Here is a 20,259-nt window from a genome sequence, read left to right on the forward strand (position 1 = left end):
TTTTTTTTTTTTTTTTTTTTTTTAACTGATTGTATAAGTCTCTATAAAATTAAGAATATTTTTTTTTTTTTTTTTTTTTTTTTTTTTTTTAGAGAGAGAGAGCATGCATGTGTGGGTGCAGGGTGGGGAAGGGCAGAGGGAGAGGGAGAGAGAGAATACTAAGCAAACTCCATGCCCAGCATGGAGCCAGATGGAAGTGGGGCTTGATCCCTGAGATCATGACCTGAGTGAAATCAAGAGGTGATTGCTTAACCAACTGAGCCACCCAGGCACCCCAAGTGGATACCTTTGAGAGCAGAGACTTCCCAGCTGGTAGCAGAAGAGAAAGTCAAAGAGATTCAAAGGAGCAAAAGGACTTGACACACTGTTGGTTGTTTGAAGAAGGAAAAAACCACATGAGGAGAAATGCAGGCAGCCTCTAGGAGAAGAAAGCTGCCCCAGCTGACAAGGGATGAAAATGGAGACATTACACCTACATCTTAAGGAAGTAGACCCAGGCAATGAGAAGAATAAGCATTAAAGCAGATTCTTCCCCAGAGCCTCCAGATAAGAGCCTAGCCCAGCTGACACATGACTTCAGTCTTGCCAGACCTTAAGCAAGGAATCCAGTTGAACCTACCTGGACCTCTGACCTATAGACGTCATGTGGTTATTTGCTACTCCAAACCAGAAATGTAATAGAAATTTCTAAGTAGCTAAATTATGGATTACATGGAGGGAAGGCATTGTTACCTGTAACAGAAATATTCCAGGTATTTATTTGGAAAGCACTCTTCCTCAACAACTGTGATATGTGATGAGAATACAACACTTTCTACTTCTCTAATCGAAGGCAGCTTATTGAATTCATCTGATTCTTAGTGTCTTCATTAAAATCCTAGAAATAATCTTCTGCCACAGAATGCATTTTAAAGATAAATAACAAAACAAACCTCAATTAGTTAAAATATCTAACCCAAACTTGGATTCAATGAATATCAGCTTCCCTTAAAGGCCATATTAGGAAGAACATAGATCTAGGAGTCAGAATACTTAGATTCATATTTTGTACGAGTCCCAATTTCCTTACCTATAAAATGAAAATAATATCCATCCTTTCTATTCCAGAGATTTTTATTAGGATGACTGTAAAAATACACTGTATAAAAGCAAGATAGCTATCAGTTATTCACCATAGCAGGGAAGGATATCATAGACCAGGCACATATTTTCTGTCTTTACCATATGACGAGGCAGCTGAAGAGTCACTTGGACTTAGAACCAAAGGGTAAAAGAAAGCAGAATCAAACACCATGTAAATAAGAGCTGCACTGCATTTGGGCCCTACCTACATGTTCAGAGGCCCACACACTTTTTGTGACACCTAATATTCTCACATCAGTCCCTTAGCATGTGGCCTGTTCCCCTGGAGGAAGGGGAATTTTTTTTTTTCTGTGCACAGACCTGGTTTGTTTTTATTTTTTTTATTATTTTTTAAACAAATTTTATTTATTTATGTATGTATGTATGTATGTATGTATGTATGTATTTATTTAAATAATAGCCAACTTTTATCACAGGCTTCTTATTTTCTCTTAAATCCTGCTTCATTGTTTCATCTGCCCAGAAGGGGCACCTTTGTCTTACTTGCACAACACTCTAGGTAGGCCAAAAAAAAAAGTTCTTTAAAATATTAACTTGTAAATGTCATTCCATAGCACACCAAGTTCCTTAGAAACTTACATTAAGAACAGTTCTAAAAACCTGATTTCAATTCTGCAAAAGAATGCCAAGCGAATGAAGAAACAAGTCACAGACTGGGAGAAAATATCTGTAAAATACACATCTGATGGACTACTTTCTAAAACATACACAGAACTCTTATTACTGATAAGAAAACAAAACCTGATTAAAAACTGGGCCAAAGATCTTAACAGACACCTCATCAAAGTAGGACATACAGATAGCAAATAAATGTATGGAAAGATGTTCCATATATACGTCATCAGAGAAATGCAAAATAAAGCAACAATGAGATACCACTCTATACCTTGGAGTCACCCAAATCTAACAGCAAATGCTGATGAGTATGTGGAACAACAGGAACTCTCATTCATTGCCGGGGAGAATTCAAAATGGCATAACCACTCTGGAAAAGTTTGTCAGTTTCTTACAAAGCTAAATATACCCTTAGTTTGACCCACTAATTGCACTCCTTGGAATCTACCAGAAGGAATTGAAAACTTCTGTGCATATAAAAACCTACACATGAATGTTTTTGTTGTTGTAGTTTATTCATAATTGCCAAAACTTGGAACCAACCAAGACGTCCTTCAGTGTGTGAATGGATACTGTGGTACATCCAGACAATGGAATGTTATTGAGTATTAAAAAGAAATGAACTATCAAGCCATAAAAAGACATGGAAGATCTTTACTTATTACTTATTACTCTTCCCTTATTACTAAGGGAAGAAGCCAATCTTAAAGGCTACATATGGTATAATTCAAACTGTATGACATTCTGGAAAAGGAGAAACTATGGAGCCAGTAAAATAAAACAAACAAAACAAAACAAAACAAAACAAAACAAACACACAAACAAAAGACACAGTGGTTACCAGAGATCAGGGTGAGTAGAGATGGATAGGCAGTACACATGGGGTTATTAGTGCAAGGAAAACACTATGTATGATACTATAATAATGAATACATACCACCATACTTTTATCTAAACCCACAGAATACCAGGAATGAAACTTAAGCTAATCTATAGACTTTGGATGATGATGATGTGTCAAAGGTGTTACAAATACATCACTCTGGTGGAGGATGTTCATAATGGAGGGTGTTATGCATGTATAGGTGTGGGGACTATTTGGAAAATCTCTGTACCTACCTCTTAATTTTGCCGTAGACCTAAAACTGCTCTACAGAAAAATAAAGCCTTTAAAAAATCCATTTTAGGGGCGCCTGGGTGGCTCAGTTGGTTGGGCGACTGCCTTCGGCTCAGGTCGTGATCCTGGAGTCCCGGGATCGAGTCCCGCATCGGGCTCCCTGCTCGGCAGGGTGTCTGCTTCTCCCTCTGACCCTCCCCCCTCTCATGCTCTCTGTCTCTCATTCTCTCTCTCTCAAATAAATAAATCCTTAAAAAAAAAAAAAAAATCCATTTTATAAAAAACATCAAGTACATTTCCAAAACAGGATATACTAGTAAATGCTTTTCTAATGTGGCTGAATTTGAGGTTAATGTTTCAAGCAACTGTATACAGAAGGGCCCCCAGTGATATTTAATAAGGCACTTATGCCAAGCAATCGGTGTATGAATGTGCACTTCCTAAAGAAGTCTCCAATATGTCTATAAAACCTTAACTATTGCTCATTCTTTCTACATATCTATTTATAATTAGGATTGAATTATTTTTAGTAATGCTTATTGAGGTGTCCCTAAGGCTATTTTTTTTAAATTATCATCTATATAATTGAGTATAATGCGATCTACTATACCTTTTTACTTAGTAGGTATGTATTAACTAATTTCCCATATGAAGTACTAACAAATAGTAAAAAAAAGAAAAGAAAAGAAAAATAACTTATTAAGTATATATTTAAGATGTTACTTAAGTAAAAATGAGCATCCCCTTCAGTGATCATTGCAAATAATATAATTTTCATGGTATATATGAACTGATGTATATTCACAAATTAGTTTCTACTTGATGCAAATATTATTTGGACTAAGGTGATATTTAGAAATAATCTAAAGTATGGTTTCTTATTGAAATACCTCTGGAGTGACATTTGAATTTATTTTAAAGTAAGTTCCTGTTTTTTCTAACAAATATCATTTTCTCCAGGGATTCTTCCCTTCCATCTTCTATATTTGGAGCCTGTTCCCCAAAAGTGCATAATCTTTTCTGAATCTTTTCAATGCCCTTATCATTTCTTGGATATATTAACCCACTAATTCCTTTATTTTTTCAACTGATATTGAATGAGCTCTTATCATTTGACAGTCATTTAATTGTCATTAGGTGACAAAGAGCATGCAATTCTACTCCTAGTCTGGTTATTTTGAATATGAAAATTAACCAGAATGATCATAAATGAATTCACTCATGTATTCTTTATAACAATCATTTAAAAGTAATTAGTGAATGCTATTTTCAAAGAGAATATTATGTTGAAAAAATTATCTAAATGGAAACCACTTGAGCTAATTTTGCAGATGTAAAAACATAAAAATTCAGGCAGGATATAAAAGGCTGGAGTAGTCTAATTATTGATTGGTAACAGAGGACATTATGAAAATGCATAAACCATAAGGAGCTATCACCCCATACCCACTAGAATGATTATAATCAAAAGATACATAACAATAAATACTGGTAATCATATAGAGAAATTGGAATCCTCACTGCTTTTAGGAATGTAAAATGTAGCTACTTTGGAAAACAGTCTGGCAGTTCATCAAATAATTAAATATAGAGTTTCTATGTGACTGAGCTATCTCACTTCAGGGTATATACCCAAAAGAAATAAAAACATGTCTATGAAAAGCTTTCATATTAATGCTCACAGCAATATTTTTCATGGTAGGCAAGCGTGGAAACCACCCACAGAGCGAGCCTCACAATTAGGAGGCAAACCAGATATTTTGACTCAGGGATGGGGATGAAGTGTTCTGTGATGTCAATTTTCCACCAGTATGCTGAGATTAAAGCAAAAAAAAAAAAAAAGTATGAGATTTATTCACTGCATCTGACAATGACTAACTGCATCTAATATGTTCTGTACACTCTGCTAGATGCTGGATGCTGGCGCCACAAATAAAAATGGTGAGAGCCCTGCTCCCGAGAAAATCTCGGTATAAATCTTCATGTAAAAGTGACATCTTTTTTTATGATACATAAAGTAGTTTACCATTTTCCGAAGCAGCAACTGTGATGTTGTACCATGAAGTTTCTTCTCTATCAAGGACCTTTGTAGTCCTAATGGTTCCCGTATTGGCATCAATGTTGAAACATCTGTCATCTTCAGCACTGTAGTCAATGAAGTACCTAGGGAAAAAACAGATAGCTCTTCTTTTCACTTGATAATATAACGAAGAAAGTAAGACTAAGACAAGGGCAGTATTAAATCAGATATATTCAAATATTTAAATGTATATTTTTAGTTTCTATATTTGCCTCCTAAGATTTGCCTGGCAACTTTATATTTGCATAGAACTGACATCAATTATTTTTGTCTGTCAACCCTTAATTAATGTTTACTCTAATTACTAATTCAAATTAAAAAAAAAAAAAAAAACAAAACACCTTTCTGAATTCCATTAATAGAACAGTAGATAGTAGGAACTTTGGGATTAATAAGGGAGAGACAAAAAAAAAAAAAATTGCCCCTGGGAAGTCTATAGTACTTTGGAAAACAAAACAAAACAAAACATTAAATCTTTAATGAAACTTCTCATTGCTACATATACAAAATTTTTAGGATAGTAGCAGATGTCAGAGATTAGTTTATCCTGGAGTTTCATTATAGCTGACATTTGAAGATAAATATAAAATAAAAATCAAAACATTTCAATTAATTATCATTGTATCTGCATCACCTAGCCCACTTGTTGAGTGAGAAAATGAGAAAACAACTAAATGAGAGGTAGGTTGCATTATTGGCCACAAATCATCTTCCATCTCCAATGCATAAGATGTTTCAGATTTTTCTCACATTAGATTTTGCCTCCAGCCTACTTTAGCAAATAGATGAACACCGGGTGTTTGTAGGTGTCCAGTCACTAAATTGTACACCCAAAGCTAGTATTACACTGTATGTTAACTAACTGGAATTTAAATAAAAACTAAAAAAAAAAAAAAAAAGAATGAGATGAAAAGTGATTGAAAGTGATCATCATCATTGAAAGTGATGGTGACTGTTCCATATTTAGGCCAAGGTTTCATAAGACTTTGCCTATTCTTTCTTATGCCCTGCCACTGACACAAAAAGAACATGCTGGGGCTAGTCCACTAGTCCCAGAAGGAAGATGAGAGACACAAGGACAAAGTTGTTCCAGTTCAGGTACCCCATCCTAGAGGAGAGCTACCTAGTAAATGAGCAGATGCATTATTGAATGCACTGGAGTTAAGCAGAGCTGGCAAATAGAAGCCAGCCTAGTTTAGCTGGTCTTCAACTAGTTCAGGCACATACACTATGGTTATAAATTACTCATTTCTTTTCTTTCTTTCTTTCTTTTTTAAAAGATTTTTATTTATTTATTTGTCAGAGACAGAGAGAGAGAACACAAGCAGGGGGAGCAGCAGAGGGAGAGGGAGAAGCAGGCTCTTCACTGAGCAAGGAGCCCGATGTGGGACTCAATCCCAGGACCATGGGATCATGACCTGAAGGCAGATGCTTAACGACTGAGCCAGCCAGGCATCCCTCTTTCTTTCTTTTTTAATTACTTGTTTCTCTGCCTCTAAGTTTTGGAGTTTTACATTATCCAGCAACAGTTTATTCACATAAATATGAATTAAAAATATAGTAAACAGTCATAATATTCTCTAGAAATGTTCCAAACTATTTCTAGAACTATTGAAGGAAGTGTTTCCTCCTTAAATCTCAAATACTTCTCCCCTCTTCCTTAACCTCAGCTTAAGTAACATTTCATCTAGACCTGCAGAACAAAAATGAACTGATTAGGCACAAAGTACCAGGGGAAGAATATTTGAAATCCAGGAAACCAAAATGACCCTGAGATCATGACCTGAACTGAAACCAAGAGTTGGACACTTAACCGACTGGGCCACCCAGGCATCCCCACCGTGGCTACTTTGATTCTTAGATTGCAGAAAGTTAAAAACAATTCAGAAAAGAAATGATGTCATCTTGAATAAAGGTGGAAAAAGTAAGAAAATGGACAGAACTGTAAAAAATAATGCTATATATTGAATACAGCCTATAAAACTTTTTATTTGAGTGGCATTAGTGAAGGGGGAAATTACAAATGATTCAATTTAGTGTGTTTTGTGTGTTTGTGTGTGTATGTGTGTTTGAGCTACCATGTAATTGATAAACCTATTTACTGAGCTGAATAGAGGTAGGAGAAACAAACAAACAAACAAACAAACACCCTTTGGGAGAAAAAAAAAACTGGGAAGTAATCAATGATTTTGACACATTAGGCCTTAGAAGCCAATTAGATAAACGTGTGGAGTAAAAACTAGAGAACTGGATATGGGGGCAGAGTTTAAGTTCACTTTCTGAACAGGAAATATCCATTTGAGATATATCAGCCTAAATTTAAGGTTATGGGAAAGGCATGATTTCATCTGGGAGAGAACTATAGGAGAAAAGTGAAATATTGAGCACTCTAGCACCCAGACTTTTGAGCCTAAAACAGCCCAGCATATGTCCAAGAGTGGGTGCTAGCAAAAGGAGAGGAAGAGTCCAGGAGAAGAGGCAAAGTGGGAGGGGGTGCACAGAAGCCAAGAAAAGACAGTGTTTCAAGTGAACAATTATAGTGAATCTACTAAGAGGCTGAGTGAGGTTAGTAAGGGTTATTGGATTTCGGAAGATGGACATCATTAGTTAACTTGAAAAGAATAGTTTCAATAAAATATAAACTGTTTTTTTTTTAATTTTTTATTGTTATGTTAATCCCCATACATTACATCATTAGTTTTAGATATAGTGTTCCATGATTCATTGTTTGTGCATAACACCCAGTGCTCCATGCAGAACGTGCCCTCCTCAATACCCATCACCAGGCTAACCCATCCTCCCAACCCCCTCCCCTCTAGAACCCTCAGTTTGTTTTTCAGAGTCCATCGTCTCTCATGGTTCTTCTCCCCCTCCGATTTCCCCCCCTTCATTCTTCCCCTCCTGCTACATTCTTCTTCTTTTTTTCTTTCTTAACATATATTGCATTATTTGTTTCAGAGGTACAGATCTGAGATTCAACAGTCTTGCACAATTGTTTTTAATAGTGAATTCAAGAATATATTGAATGTGAATCTGTGAAGCCCGAGTCAGGAAATACAATACCGTGCCTCTCCTAGGTGTAATGTATTAACAGAGTATGTAGAACACGGTGCAAAAGTGTGAAACCTTATAACAACCTGTGGATACACATGCACACACATGACAGAAGATATTAATAGCATCATGCAGATCGAAACTGTAGAGCATCCTAAGAAATCCCATTCAATGAAAGTAACACCTTACAGAGCTAGAATAAAACCCTTGCAACTGTGTGATCAAAAGATGAACTAGATCATTTTGCATAGATTGTTCTAATAATAACTGTATGTTAGTTGAAGAAAGCTGAAACTAAAGAAGGAATTTAAACAGGAAGAGGTACAGATATAAAGCAAATCTGATTCAGAGAAAAGGCAGAGATCCAGACCCTACAGAACAGTGGGAAAGAGCAATGTCATCGGGCTTTCCCGAAGCATTAGGTCCTTGTGCACTGAAACTGATTTTGACTTGAGTTTATATCACAAAAATATCCTTCTCATAATATTCTTTTTCCAGAGACCCTGATGTTGAGAATGAAGGCAGGATTGCCTTAAAGATGTGAGAAGTTTCGTCACACAAAAAAGATAACTTCCTTTAAAATATATCAGTTGGAAAACTGGTTATTACATCATCTAAAGTTAGTTGTCATTAACCTGCCTTCAAGACGCTTTCCATTTTTTGGTATCCTAAGAACCATGATTTCTGTATTGGAAAATTATATCTAAAGTTAAAACATATTCAATTCCGGGGCGCCTGGGTGGCTCAGTCGTTAAGCATCTGCCTTCGGCTCAGGTCATGATCCCAAGGTCCTGGGATCGAGCCCCGCATCGGGCTCCCTGCTCCGCGGGAAGCCTGCTTCTCCCTCTCACACTCCCCTTGCTTGTGTTCCCTCTCTCACTGCCTCTCTCTGTCAAATAAATAAATAAAATCTTTAAAAAAAAAAACAAAAACAAAAAAACATATTCAATTCCAAAGTTTCCTGCATCAACTATCAGCAAAACTCAGATTACATTGTTATCAACACACCCCTATGAAATATGGGATGACATGCCTCATCTTAGAAATCTGCTCGCTACAGAACTGTCGGTGTGGAAAACAAAAATTGGGGGGGGGGCAGCACCAGGGTGGCTCAGTTGGTTGAGTGTCCAACTCTTGATTTAGGCTCAGGTTATGATCTCAGGGTTCTAAGATGGAGCACTCAGTGGAGAGTCTGCTTGTCCCTCTCCCTCTGCTCTCTCTCTCTCTCTCTCAAATAGATAAATAAAATCTTTTTTAAAAATTAGATTTCTTCTGTTTCTAAGCTAAATTAAGACTAAGACATGGATAGTGTTTGTATCAGGGCAATCTGCTCTCTTTTAGGCACTTCACACAGACTTTCTAATGTAAATGCTAGCAGCATTCTGAAAGCATACCTTCAGAATAAAAATGCTTTTATTTGAATTAAAAAATATGTTTAAATATTTTTTTAAATGGTAGGTATAATGCTAGGTATGTGTCTTCAGTTTCATGTTATTTACTTGTTAGCTTTCTCTGTGACCTAACTCCTGAGAAATCTACAATTTAAGGGCTAGATATTAGGGGATGCTTGGATGCAGAGTCTTGTACGTGGAGTTGCAATTGAATTTCAACTCAAGTAGAACTAAAGAGTTCTGCTTTACTCTAACCTTGGATTTCTGCCTAACCATACAAATAAAAACTGGAAAAAAAAAAAAAGAAAAAAAATGAAAATGTAAGAGAAAAGAAATGATTTAAAACTATTTTGGGGTTTTAAATGTAGAATCATTCACTGCTAATGATTTAAAATTAGGGAAATAGCACGGATCCATAAAAATGTTTATCAAGCAAATAAAAAGTAGATGAAAATATTCTCAGTAGGTAACTTTTTAAAATATTTTCATAACAAAATCCATTTGCTTCCTTCCATAAACCTTCAAAAAGGTCAACACAACATCTTAATACTTTATGAACTCATATATGAATATTTAGATTTTTTTACAATGCTAATGTTAATTTGACATTTTCAGGGATATATAACAAGCATAAAATCAAGTAGCCATTTCTGTAGACGATGTAAATTATAAATTGGGATTAATGATAAAACCTGAGAAAATAGTTCTGAGAAGTTTTTTTAAAAATATTATTGTCCATTGCTATAAAAAATGAACTAGCATAAACTGAGGCAAGAGTATATATAACTTGGCAAGAGGTTATTCTTCAAATTCTACTTTCTCTCTTCATATAAGACTATCCAGGGATGATAGATAAGATTGAAAAGAAATACTCATACATGAATTATTTACGAAAGCTATCTAATAAGAAGTAAAGAAAGCTCACATTCATGGAGCACTCACAGTGTACCATAATATACTTTAAATGTTTTCTATATATTAGTTCATTATAAACTCAAAACAACTGCACAAGATAAGTACTATTAATAGCCCCTTTTTACAGAGGAGGAAAGTGAGGTATGGAGCGATGAAGAATTTTATTCAATATCACGAAGCTAGTTAGGGCAAGTGATTAAAATACAATTTAAGTCCATCAAGTAATATTTATAAGCTCCCTTATTTTATTTTATTTATTTTTAATTTTTTTAGGATCCTATCACTGTTATTTTATTTTATTTTTTAATTTTATAGTGTTATGTTAGTCACCATACAATACATCATTAGTTTCGATGTAGTGATCCACGATTCATTATTTTCATATAACACCCAGTGCTCCATGCAGTACGCGTCCTCCTTAATACGCATCACCGGGCTAACCCATCCCATCCCCCCACCCGCCTCCCCGCTAAAACCTTCAGTTTATTTCTCAGAGTCCATAGTCTCTCATGGTTTGTCTCCCCCTCTGATTTCACCCCCTTCATTTCTCCCTTCCTTCTCCTAATGTCCTCCATGCTATCCCTTATGTTCCACAAATAAGTGAAACCATATGATAATTGACTTTCTGTGCTTGACTTATTTCACTTAGCATAATCTCCTCCAGTCCCATCCATGTTGATGTAAAAGTTGGGTATTCATTCTTTCTGATGGCTGAGTAATACTTCATTGTATATATGGACCACATCTTCTTTATCCATTCATCTGTTGAAGGGCATCTCAGTGTCTGTTCATGTCTTCTGCCCATTTTTTGACTTGATTATTTGGTTTTTTTGGGTGTTGAATTTGAGTTCTTTATAGATCTTGGAAGTATTTAAGGCTTTATCTATTCATTCAAAAGTATTTATTTGAAGGAGCACAAGTAAAGAATGAGGGATATTTAAAAGAGGAAATAATAAGACCTGGGAATTAAACATGATTTAGTTAGGGAAACAGAAAAGGGAAGAATTTGCAAACTAACATGATCAATACTCAGAGTTTAAAATCAGAGACAAAGGACACTTGGGTGGTTCATTCAGTTAAGCGTCTGCTTTCGGCTCAGGTCATGATCCTAGGGTCTTCGGATCAAGTTCCCTTGGGCTCAGGTCATGATCCCAGAGTCCTGCGATTGAGTTCCGCGTCATTGTCCCTGCTCTGCGGAGAGTCGGCTTCTCCCTCCGCCCCTCATCCCACTCATTCTCTCAATCTCTCTCTCTCGCAATAAATAAAATCTTTTAAAACAAAACAAAACAAAAATCAGAGATAAGAGTAAAATTCTAAACAAAACAAGGCTTCAGAAGTGGTTTTTGCAGCGATGACTAGAGAGGCATCTTCCAAAGGCTAAATACACAGATAGGCTCTTGAAGATACATAGAAAAGAAAGAAGAATGTGTAGGGGACTTTATCAAGAACAAAATTTCCAATTTTCAGATACTTTAGAGACAATAACGTCTTGAGGCTGCTGAAAAATATCTATATTCTTTTTCTCTGTCTACAAGATGTAGATCCTGGCCTTGATTTATTCAAAACACAAAGATGAACTCTATGGAAATTTGCCTCTAAAATAGATCCAGCATATGTGTGAAAATGGTGTTAAGCAGTAAAGAAATTTACACACATTTGGAAACCAAGTAAATGTGATGCTCATAAATCTAAACCACTTCTTAGCTCTGTGACTTAATCAATATATCACCTGTCTGAATTTTCTTTGTAAACAAAATGCAGATATGACCTACATCCTAATTTTATTGTGAGGATTAAGTGAGGTAATATTTGAAAGCATTTTATGGTTGGGTATCAAATGATAGGCCTTAATAGATAAATATCATTTGTTTCAATGTCTTTTAGGATGGTTTTATGTCTTGGAAACCTTGAATCTATTTTGATGAGAAAGTTCACAAATAGTAAGTTCTGTTTTTTGTTTGTTCTTTTCTGTTTTGTTTTTCTGGCAAAGTGTTGTAAGCACAATGGGATCTGAATAAGGATTATTATTGAAGGAACAAGAGTTTCCATGTAAATAGCATGAACTACTGTTTGTTTCTAAAAAATCTATCAGAGAATGAAATTATCTGTAATTCCTTATTTGGTGCATATGAGTCATTTTCATTTGGAAACTATTTGAGAATAAAGTTCTTTTGCTTTCACCCATTATATTATAGGTGTATGACTTTGGCTCATAAGTGAATCAATAAACTAATCAATTATTCAACAAATATAAAGAACATGTTGATACCTAGTATGAAATTAATTAAGGCATTTCATAGTAGCTTTTACTTCTTTTATACCCATTTTGGTAGAAACAATCAAGCCAATAAGTCATCATATTTCATTTATTTAGAGCAGTATATTTTCATATAGAGACAGTTTTTTTATGTGTTTCTAATATCTTTCATACATACTCCTAATATTATATTTGAAATTTGTTAGGTTAATTTAGGAAATTTTTTTTTTTTTAAAGTGAGTGCTTAGCTTACTTTCCTCTGTCATCAAGAGATACCTAAATATTGAAAAAGGACAGATTCATTTATACTTCCCACAGTATTTCACTGAACTCATTGTTCTAGATATAATTTTAAGACATAATACAGTGACACTCCACAGTATATCTAGTTAATTCCTGGGACCAATCTATAGGCATATTTGGTCAAAGGGTAAGCATGACAGAGGAAATGTTGAGGCAGATACAAGGCTACTCTAATATGATGATTATGACACATCATTAGATCTCTACCACCACTATGTGTTCACTGCATTCTGCATGAATCATCATTGTAATCATGAATCATCAAGGTAACATCTATATTAAATGCTATTTGGGAAATTATATGATCAACGATCAATAAGATGCTGTGTGTGAGGAATTGGTAATCTCTTGGCTATCGACTAGAGTAAGTTAAATTAAGTTTGTGCGAGCTCATATTTGCCTGGTAGTCCTTAAGATCCCTCTAACTGGACCAGTTCCCTATGCAAACCTTACTTAATTTCACACTGACACATACATGGGCCCATGTAGCAAAGGAAAATGTCTTGCAATGTGGCCATCATAAGTTATAATCCTGGGTTATAATTTTTATTCCTACAGTTACTCTCTTTTCTATCATACAACATATGCATCATCTCTTATTTCTAGTAAATATGTATTAATGCAATAAGTAAAGAGAAAATGCATTACCCTGAAATATGATGAAAATTCATTATTCAAATTAGAATTTATGGATCAACAAATATGCAGACAAATTATTGTCCAGAGCAAACAGTCAATCTCAATAGTGATTCCCTTCATTCAAGTATTTTCCTTAACAGAAGCAACTTTAAACAAATTACCAGTTCACCATTTGGCACTCAATTTCCCTTTGATTATGTAGATAGAAACTCAAGATAATTATTAGTCATGTTAAAGTGCACTGGAACGTTATTTTTCATTTTGATAATAAAATTTCAGTCCTCGGAGGCACCTATTATTTTCATTATACTCTGTCCATTTTACTGTAAGAAATTAATTTAAAACTTATGTAATGGAAATCTATTTTTACAGTGATTTACCTAGAGAAACGTCAGTTGGTTTAAAGTATAGGAGACCTCTTTCAGTTGTCACAATTTAGATGCTTGTAGATATAGAATGTGAGTGGCAAAGAAAATTTATTTGAGATTTTGCCTCCCAAACAACAGCTTTTATAAGTTTTACTGACTATGATCAATAGATGGGGTAAAGTTTAATCAATATGCACCCTGTGGGATATTACAACAACTTGGCCTCATCTTTAACAAAAAGTCACACACTTGCAGTATAACTTAGATTCATTAAATGATTTAAGGTTCCCTTAGCTTACTTTGGGGATGCAATTTACTCCATAATCCATGTATCTAGAAAATAATCTTTCTGGAAAAAAAAAAAACAAACAGAAAAACACAAGGACCATTTACCACCTGATAGTGTGTATTGTGCTTAATAAAACAGGCAGCACATATAGGACACAGATATTTTAGAAGCTTTTTAACTTCCTGAACCAAGACCCTGATCCAATGAAACAAAAAAATATCTAAAGAAGAAAAAAAATCTCTGCCCAAAAATTGTTTCCTCAGTTATTCATGCCTGTAAGTAACTAAGATATCAGAAATTCTAATACTCCTGAGTTCTAGAATGCTATGGAACCATGTTTAGCAATTATCATTTACTTGAAAAAATTACATGCAAGCTATTTGGGTGTTTAGTCTTCAGTCAGTAGACTAGCAAAGCATCACTAAGCCAGGGCTTATGTATTCATTCCAAGGCTCAATGAGTTATGCTTGCCACCCAGAAAATAAGTTCTTCTTCTGGGGTCAGGACTGCGATTTGGGGTGGGTACCACCACACGCTAGGCTGTCAGATAAATTTGAACCCCCAAATGGAAAAAAAATCTGCAGGAGTTTTTGTGTCTTTATCGAAGCCTGGTAAAAATGACCACATTCTTATCCAGTCTCTATGATTAGTTAGCTGTGTGAGTCACTCAGCCTTCTTGGTCTAAGATATCTGTATCTTTATAAGAACAGGGCTGTCTCGGGGGCACCTGGGTGGCTCAGTGGGTAAAGTGCCTGCCTTTGGCTCAGGTCATGATCCCAGGGTCCTGGAATCAAGTCCCACGTCAGGCTCCCTGCTGAGCCTTCTCCCTCTGCCCCTCCCCCCTGCTCATGCTCTCACTGTCTGGTGCTCTCTCTCTCTCTCTCTCAAATGAATAAATTAAAAATCTTAAAAAAAAAAAAAAAGAACAGGGTTATCTCCATCATCTTTAAGTCCCTTTACATTCTCAAATGTCATATTCACACGACATTTTATAGTCAAGTTATTAGTCAATGTAAATGTGCTAACCATATATAATATGATACAAAACACAAGTCATAGACAAAGACTTCTGGCTTTAAATGGGAGCCTCCTTTCTCTATCTCTGCCCCATTTGCATTAAATGTCTCTAATGAGTTCTCATTTTTTTTTTCTTTTAAAGATTATATTTACTTATTTGTCAGAGAGAGAGAGGGAATAAGCAGTGGGAGTATCAGGCAGAGGGAGAATCAGGCTCCCTGCCAAGCAAGGAGCCCAATGCGGGACTTCATCCCAGGACCCTGGGATCATGACCTGAGCCAAAGGCAGATGCTTAACCACTGAGCCACCTGGGAGTCCCGAGTTGTCCCCTTTGTATCAGAAGACCATGAGAGTTTTGATGAGGGTGGATTAAGGCTTGCTATTACGGAACGAATTAAGGTATTCGTGACTTAAATGAACTAAACTTTTACAAATAAATTTTGTATATAGAATAAAAGCTCATTTTGTATCAGCTGATCTTTTACATGAATATATTTTGATAATTTTTCATCTTCTTTTCAAGAGTATGAATCCTGCATGCAAACCTTCTTAAATATTTGTTTTTACTCTACTTTTCAATTTTGCAACATGACCTTGTCATTATTTTGAAATATTTCTAATTTTTTGCTGTTATGGCATTCAAAATTAATGCAATATTCTAACTCCCATCTCATCATGAACTATGTGAAAATTCAGAAATGCATAGGAAAACAAATATAACAATAAGTATGTGGTGAATATACTGTAAGCGTTTGTTCACTGAAACTACAGCTAAACTCAAAACAGATTGAACAAACACTTCTAATTCTCTGCAACTAGTCTTTTTTTTTTTAAGATATTTTAGAAAGATTTTTTTTATTTTGGCAAATATTTCCAAATCTGATCACAATTTTATTTCTTATGTTAGCATGTAAATAGGCTATTGTCCCTAAATAGTGTCATGATGAGCATTTGACATGATTATGCAAAATATTTAATATTTCCTCTGACTGCTTTAAGGTTATCATATAAAGAAAAAAATAAAAATCTTAACAATGAGTAAATGTACAGATAAAATCAGATTATGAACCAGAGTGGAAAAGAAGTAAAGATGTGAGGGAAATACTTAGTCATATAAATTTATAGTAAAGCTTTTCATCATATGAGAAATATTGAGGACTTCAATAATTTTCTTTTTGTTGTACTAAATCAAGTCTAATGTCTTAGACTTTATAATATGAAGAAACTCTAAAATTAAGAACAGTTTTGCTCTTGAGATGCTAGAGGTAAAATAAGACTTGACTGTCTTCAGATCCCTTTTCCCATGTGTGAAACGCATCTACATGAATACGAGATCGCAGGTATGGCATTTAATTAATGGCTTTTTAAACATGCAAAATATTCATCTGCTTCCTACTGTATGATATGTGACTTCTGTAAGTGCAGTTTTTATTGTTTTTGTTAGGTGAGATATATAAGATGTAGCAGAACATTGCTAAAAACAGGGTTTGGGGGGAAAAGTAAAACCGGATCTAAATTCCGAGTCTGCCACTTTATCACTGTGGAAACTGGGCCCAATTACTTAACTTTCTGAGCCCTCAATTCTTCATCTGTAGAATGGGATGAATAATATAGACACTTTAGGGTTCCTACAGGGGTTTTTGGCATGCTATATAAAGCCCCTGGCCCACAGATAGCAAGCAATGAACAATCACTATTTTTAACAGTCACTTTCTAGAAAGCTCTCTAGCTTCTCATGTCCAGTATAGAATTGCTCATCTCTCAGTAGCTACATAGGAAATTCCTGAATTCCATTTGTAATATACCAGCAAGTGAGTATAGTCTGTTTAAATCAAGGGTTTCTTCACTGCTAGCAAAAAGCCTGATTCTGATTTCATTTTCAAAATACAAGGTGATGATTAGATTGCTGCAAATTGCACAGTCTTGTTTTAAGAGAGACAAAAGCTAGACCTGGTATGCTCTTAGAAATCTGAAGAATCTTACTAATAGTTTAGAAAATTGAAACACAAAGACTGAAGTCAGGAAGTTTGCACAAATGCCTATAAGACTCAAACTCCCTTTCATTATCAATTCTGCAAACTTGGAGTTAATTGCATTTCAGGGCACATTGCAAGGTACATCTTTTCAAAGTACGTTTCCTAAATTAGTACAAACATTTGGTCCCTGAGAAAGGTGGAAGTATAGCTTGCTTTTCTGTTTGTTAATGTTTTCTGTTTTTTATTCACTGTTTACACCTAGAGGCCCGTGTGAATGACACATTTTTATTAAAATCAAGAATAAATATTATGTTAATTATGCCCCCAAACAGCAGCTATAGAGTCTAGTTATTTTAAGGCAGCATTGGAAGGATTCATTTTAGTTCTCTAACCAAAATGAAATAAAAAGGATAATGCGTATTCTAATGGATTTGTATGTCTCAATATTAGTGTTTAGAGACAATATACCAATCGTCTTCGTATCCCAGAAACTGGGAGAACATATGTAACACAGCAGGGGTTCAATTAAAAGCTTCTAATAATATGGAGCCATTACTGAGGTAATCAATAATATCATGGGACAATTAATTACATATAAATAACATTTTATTAAATGAACTGTAGATGTTGAAACATCCACATGGCTATGCATGTATGTGAAATATACATACTGGTATGTAATCCTCAAAAATGTATTTTCAGAATTTCTTTCCATGAGAATAATTACTCCTTCAGTTTTACCAATGGACAGCCCAGTTTGGTTTGCTCTATGTCAGGGTTTCACATTTTCAGCATTATCGATATTTTGGACCAGCTACTTCTCTGTTGTGGGGACTCTTTTGTGAATTGTAGGATGTTCTAGCACCATCCCTGGCCTCTACCCACAGATGATAGTATTCCTCCCTCAGTTGTGACAACCAAACATGTCTTAAGATATTGCCAAATATCCTCTGGTGTGTGTGTGGTATTGTCCTTGGGTAAGAACCACTGTTCTTTGTGGAATGAGTGTTTTTTGTGTATGTTGGGATATATAGACCAACACTGAAAGAAGTTTGTGTCTGACCTCAATTTTTCCTCCCTTTGGTCTACCATTTTGGAAAATATATTCTACCCCTCATAGCATTTTTAAAATTTGTTATGTTGTAAAAACGTATTACAGAATACATCATTAATATCAAACTTTAGTTTTCAAAAGAAACTCTTACCATTATTTATCAAATCTTTTCACCTCAAACTAAGAGCATGAAATATTTTTCTCAAAGTGTATTGTCCTCTTTTGATAAAGGATGGCCACATTTATAAGTATCTTTTAGAATGCTCTAGTTTTTAATGTTGTTAGAAGAATTTTACTTATTATTATGTGACAAAAATATTGTTGAAATATGGCATTCCATGGAATAATGAAGCATAGTGGGCTTCTCCCTCATTTGCAACTAAACACATTGACTTAAATATCCATCCCTTTGATCAGAGATCAATTTCTAAAATTGGGTTTATGCATATTATTTTGTATAGTTTGCCTATCCTGAAACTGCAAACAATGCTTAACTCTTGCTGTAAGTGTGACAGAGGGGTTATCAATTGACAAGGTGTTGTTTTTGTACTCACAGATGGAATAGGATTGTTGAATATATACATTAGTGCACAGAAAATTGTTTCTGTCCATGCATGAGTGCTGCGGGCATTTCTTTTTTAACTGAAATAATAATGCTTATATAAAAGAAAATTGAAACCCTTTATAAACATAACATAGATATCAAGGAGAATATTTACCATAATAGCTTTTGTTAAAAAGGATAATAAATGAAGAATCTGAGAATAAGGACTTGATAGGATCAAGCAGACAAATTTGTTAAAGATTTCAAACTTTCTAGGGCCTTAGGATTATCCAAAGTATAAATACAAGGTAACTAAAAAGCCTTGTACCAGTATGCAACCCTTTGACTTTTATCATAATTGAGACCAAAAAAAAAAAAGAAAAAGAAAAAGGAAACACCTTTCTGATCATGCAAGAAAGGCTTTCATTATCACTACTGCATGACATATCACAATAAAAAAAATATTATTTAGTGATAACTTACTGACTGTGTTTGGTATTTTATATCAATTTAACTTAATTCTATCAACATATTTATACAACATCGTTATTCCTTGCTCATATATTTGAGATTCAGCAAGGTTGATTGACTAGAAGATGATACAGCTAGTAAGTCAGACACCAGAATTCCCACCTGGTCTTTCCATCTTCAGGAAGTAAGTACTTCTCTAAATAGCACTCTCTGCTGCCTTGGAATTTAGAAGTTAGAAGTTATAGAGTGACTACTAGATGCAAGCAACTCTGTTTAGCATTTCATGCACATTGCTTCATGCATTCTCACAATAACTCTGAGAGACAGATGTTAATTTTCTCTTTTTACAGATAAGAGTAGATGATTTCCTAAATGCACACAACTACTGTGACAGAACCAGGAGGCAGAGATGAGTATAATTCCCAAATCCTTAATTTGTATATAGCTCTACTTCCTATCACTAAGAACTCAAAATTCTCTAGTTAAATATTTCTACATAACTTTTCCATTCAATTACGCTCACATCTATTAAGTCAAATGAAAAATATAATCTATGTGGTCAACAATATACAATTGATCCTTGAAAAACACAGGATTTAGAAGTGTTGACCTCCTTCACCCACACACCGTAGAAAACACATATAACTTTTGACCCCCCAAAAACTTAAATACTAAGCCTACTGTTGATTGGAAGCCTTACCAATAATGTAAATAGTCGATTAACCCACATTTCATGTGTTATATGTATTAGATATTATATTCTTACAATAAAGTATGCTAGGGAAAAGAAATCATTATTAAGAAAGTCATAAGGAAGAGAAAATACATTTGCAGCACTATTATAAAAAAAGCCATGTATTATAAGCAAAAATCCATGTATTATAAGCAGACCTGTGCAGTTCAAGGCCATGCTATTGACGGTCAACTGCATTCAAGGAGATAGTTACATGTATTCTAAATTTGACAGAAACCCATCGCTACATTACTCAGTCAAGGAATCAATTTTCTAATTTAATTACCTTAATA

The 20,259-nt window shown here is 34.8% G+C and overlaps 1 protein-coding gene across 5 annotated transcripts in view; it reads right to left on the bottom strand.

Annotated features, from left to right (window-relative positions):
• CDH18 (cadherin 18) overlaps positions 1-20,259 on the bottom strand; it is a 574,093-nt gene that overhangs the window by 56,187 nt on the left and 497,647 nt on the right. For all 5 annotated transcript variants that reach the window (XM_032415426.1, XM_032415422.1, XM_032415421.1 and 2 more), the window contains one exon: positions 4,902-5,038. In XM_032415426.1, the coding sequence (XP_032271317.1) occupies positions 4,902-5,038 (137 nt within the window). The remainder of the gene's footprint in view (positions 1-4,901; positions 5,039-20,259) is intronic.

Source organism: Phoca vitulina, unplaced genomic scaffold, assembly GCF_004348235.1.
Source record: "Phoca vitulina isolate PV1807 unplaced genomic scaffold, GSC_HSeal_1.0 scaffold17, whole genome shotgun sequence".
NCBI lineage: Eukaryota > Metazoa > Chordata > Mammalia > Carnivora > Phocidae > Phoca > Phoca vitulina.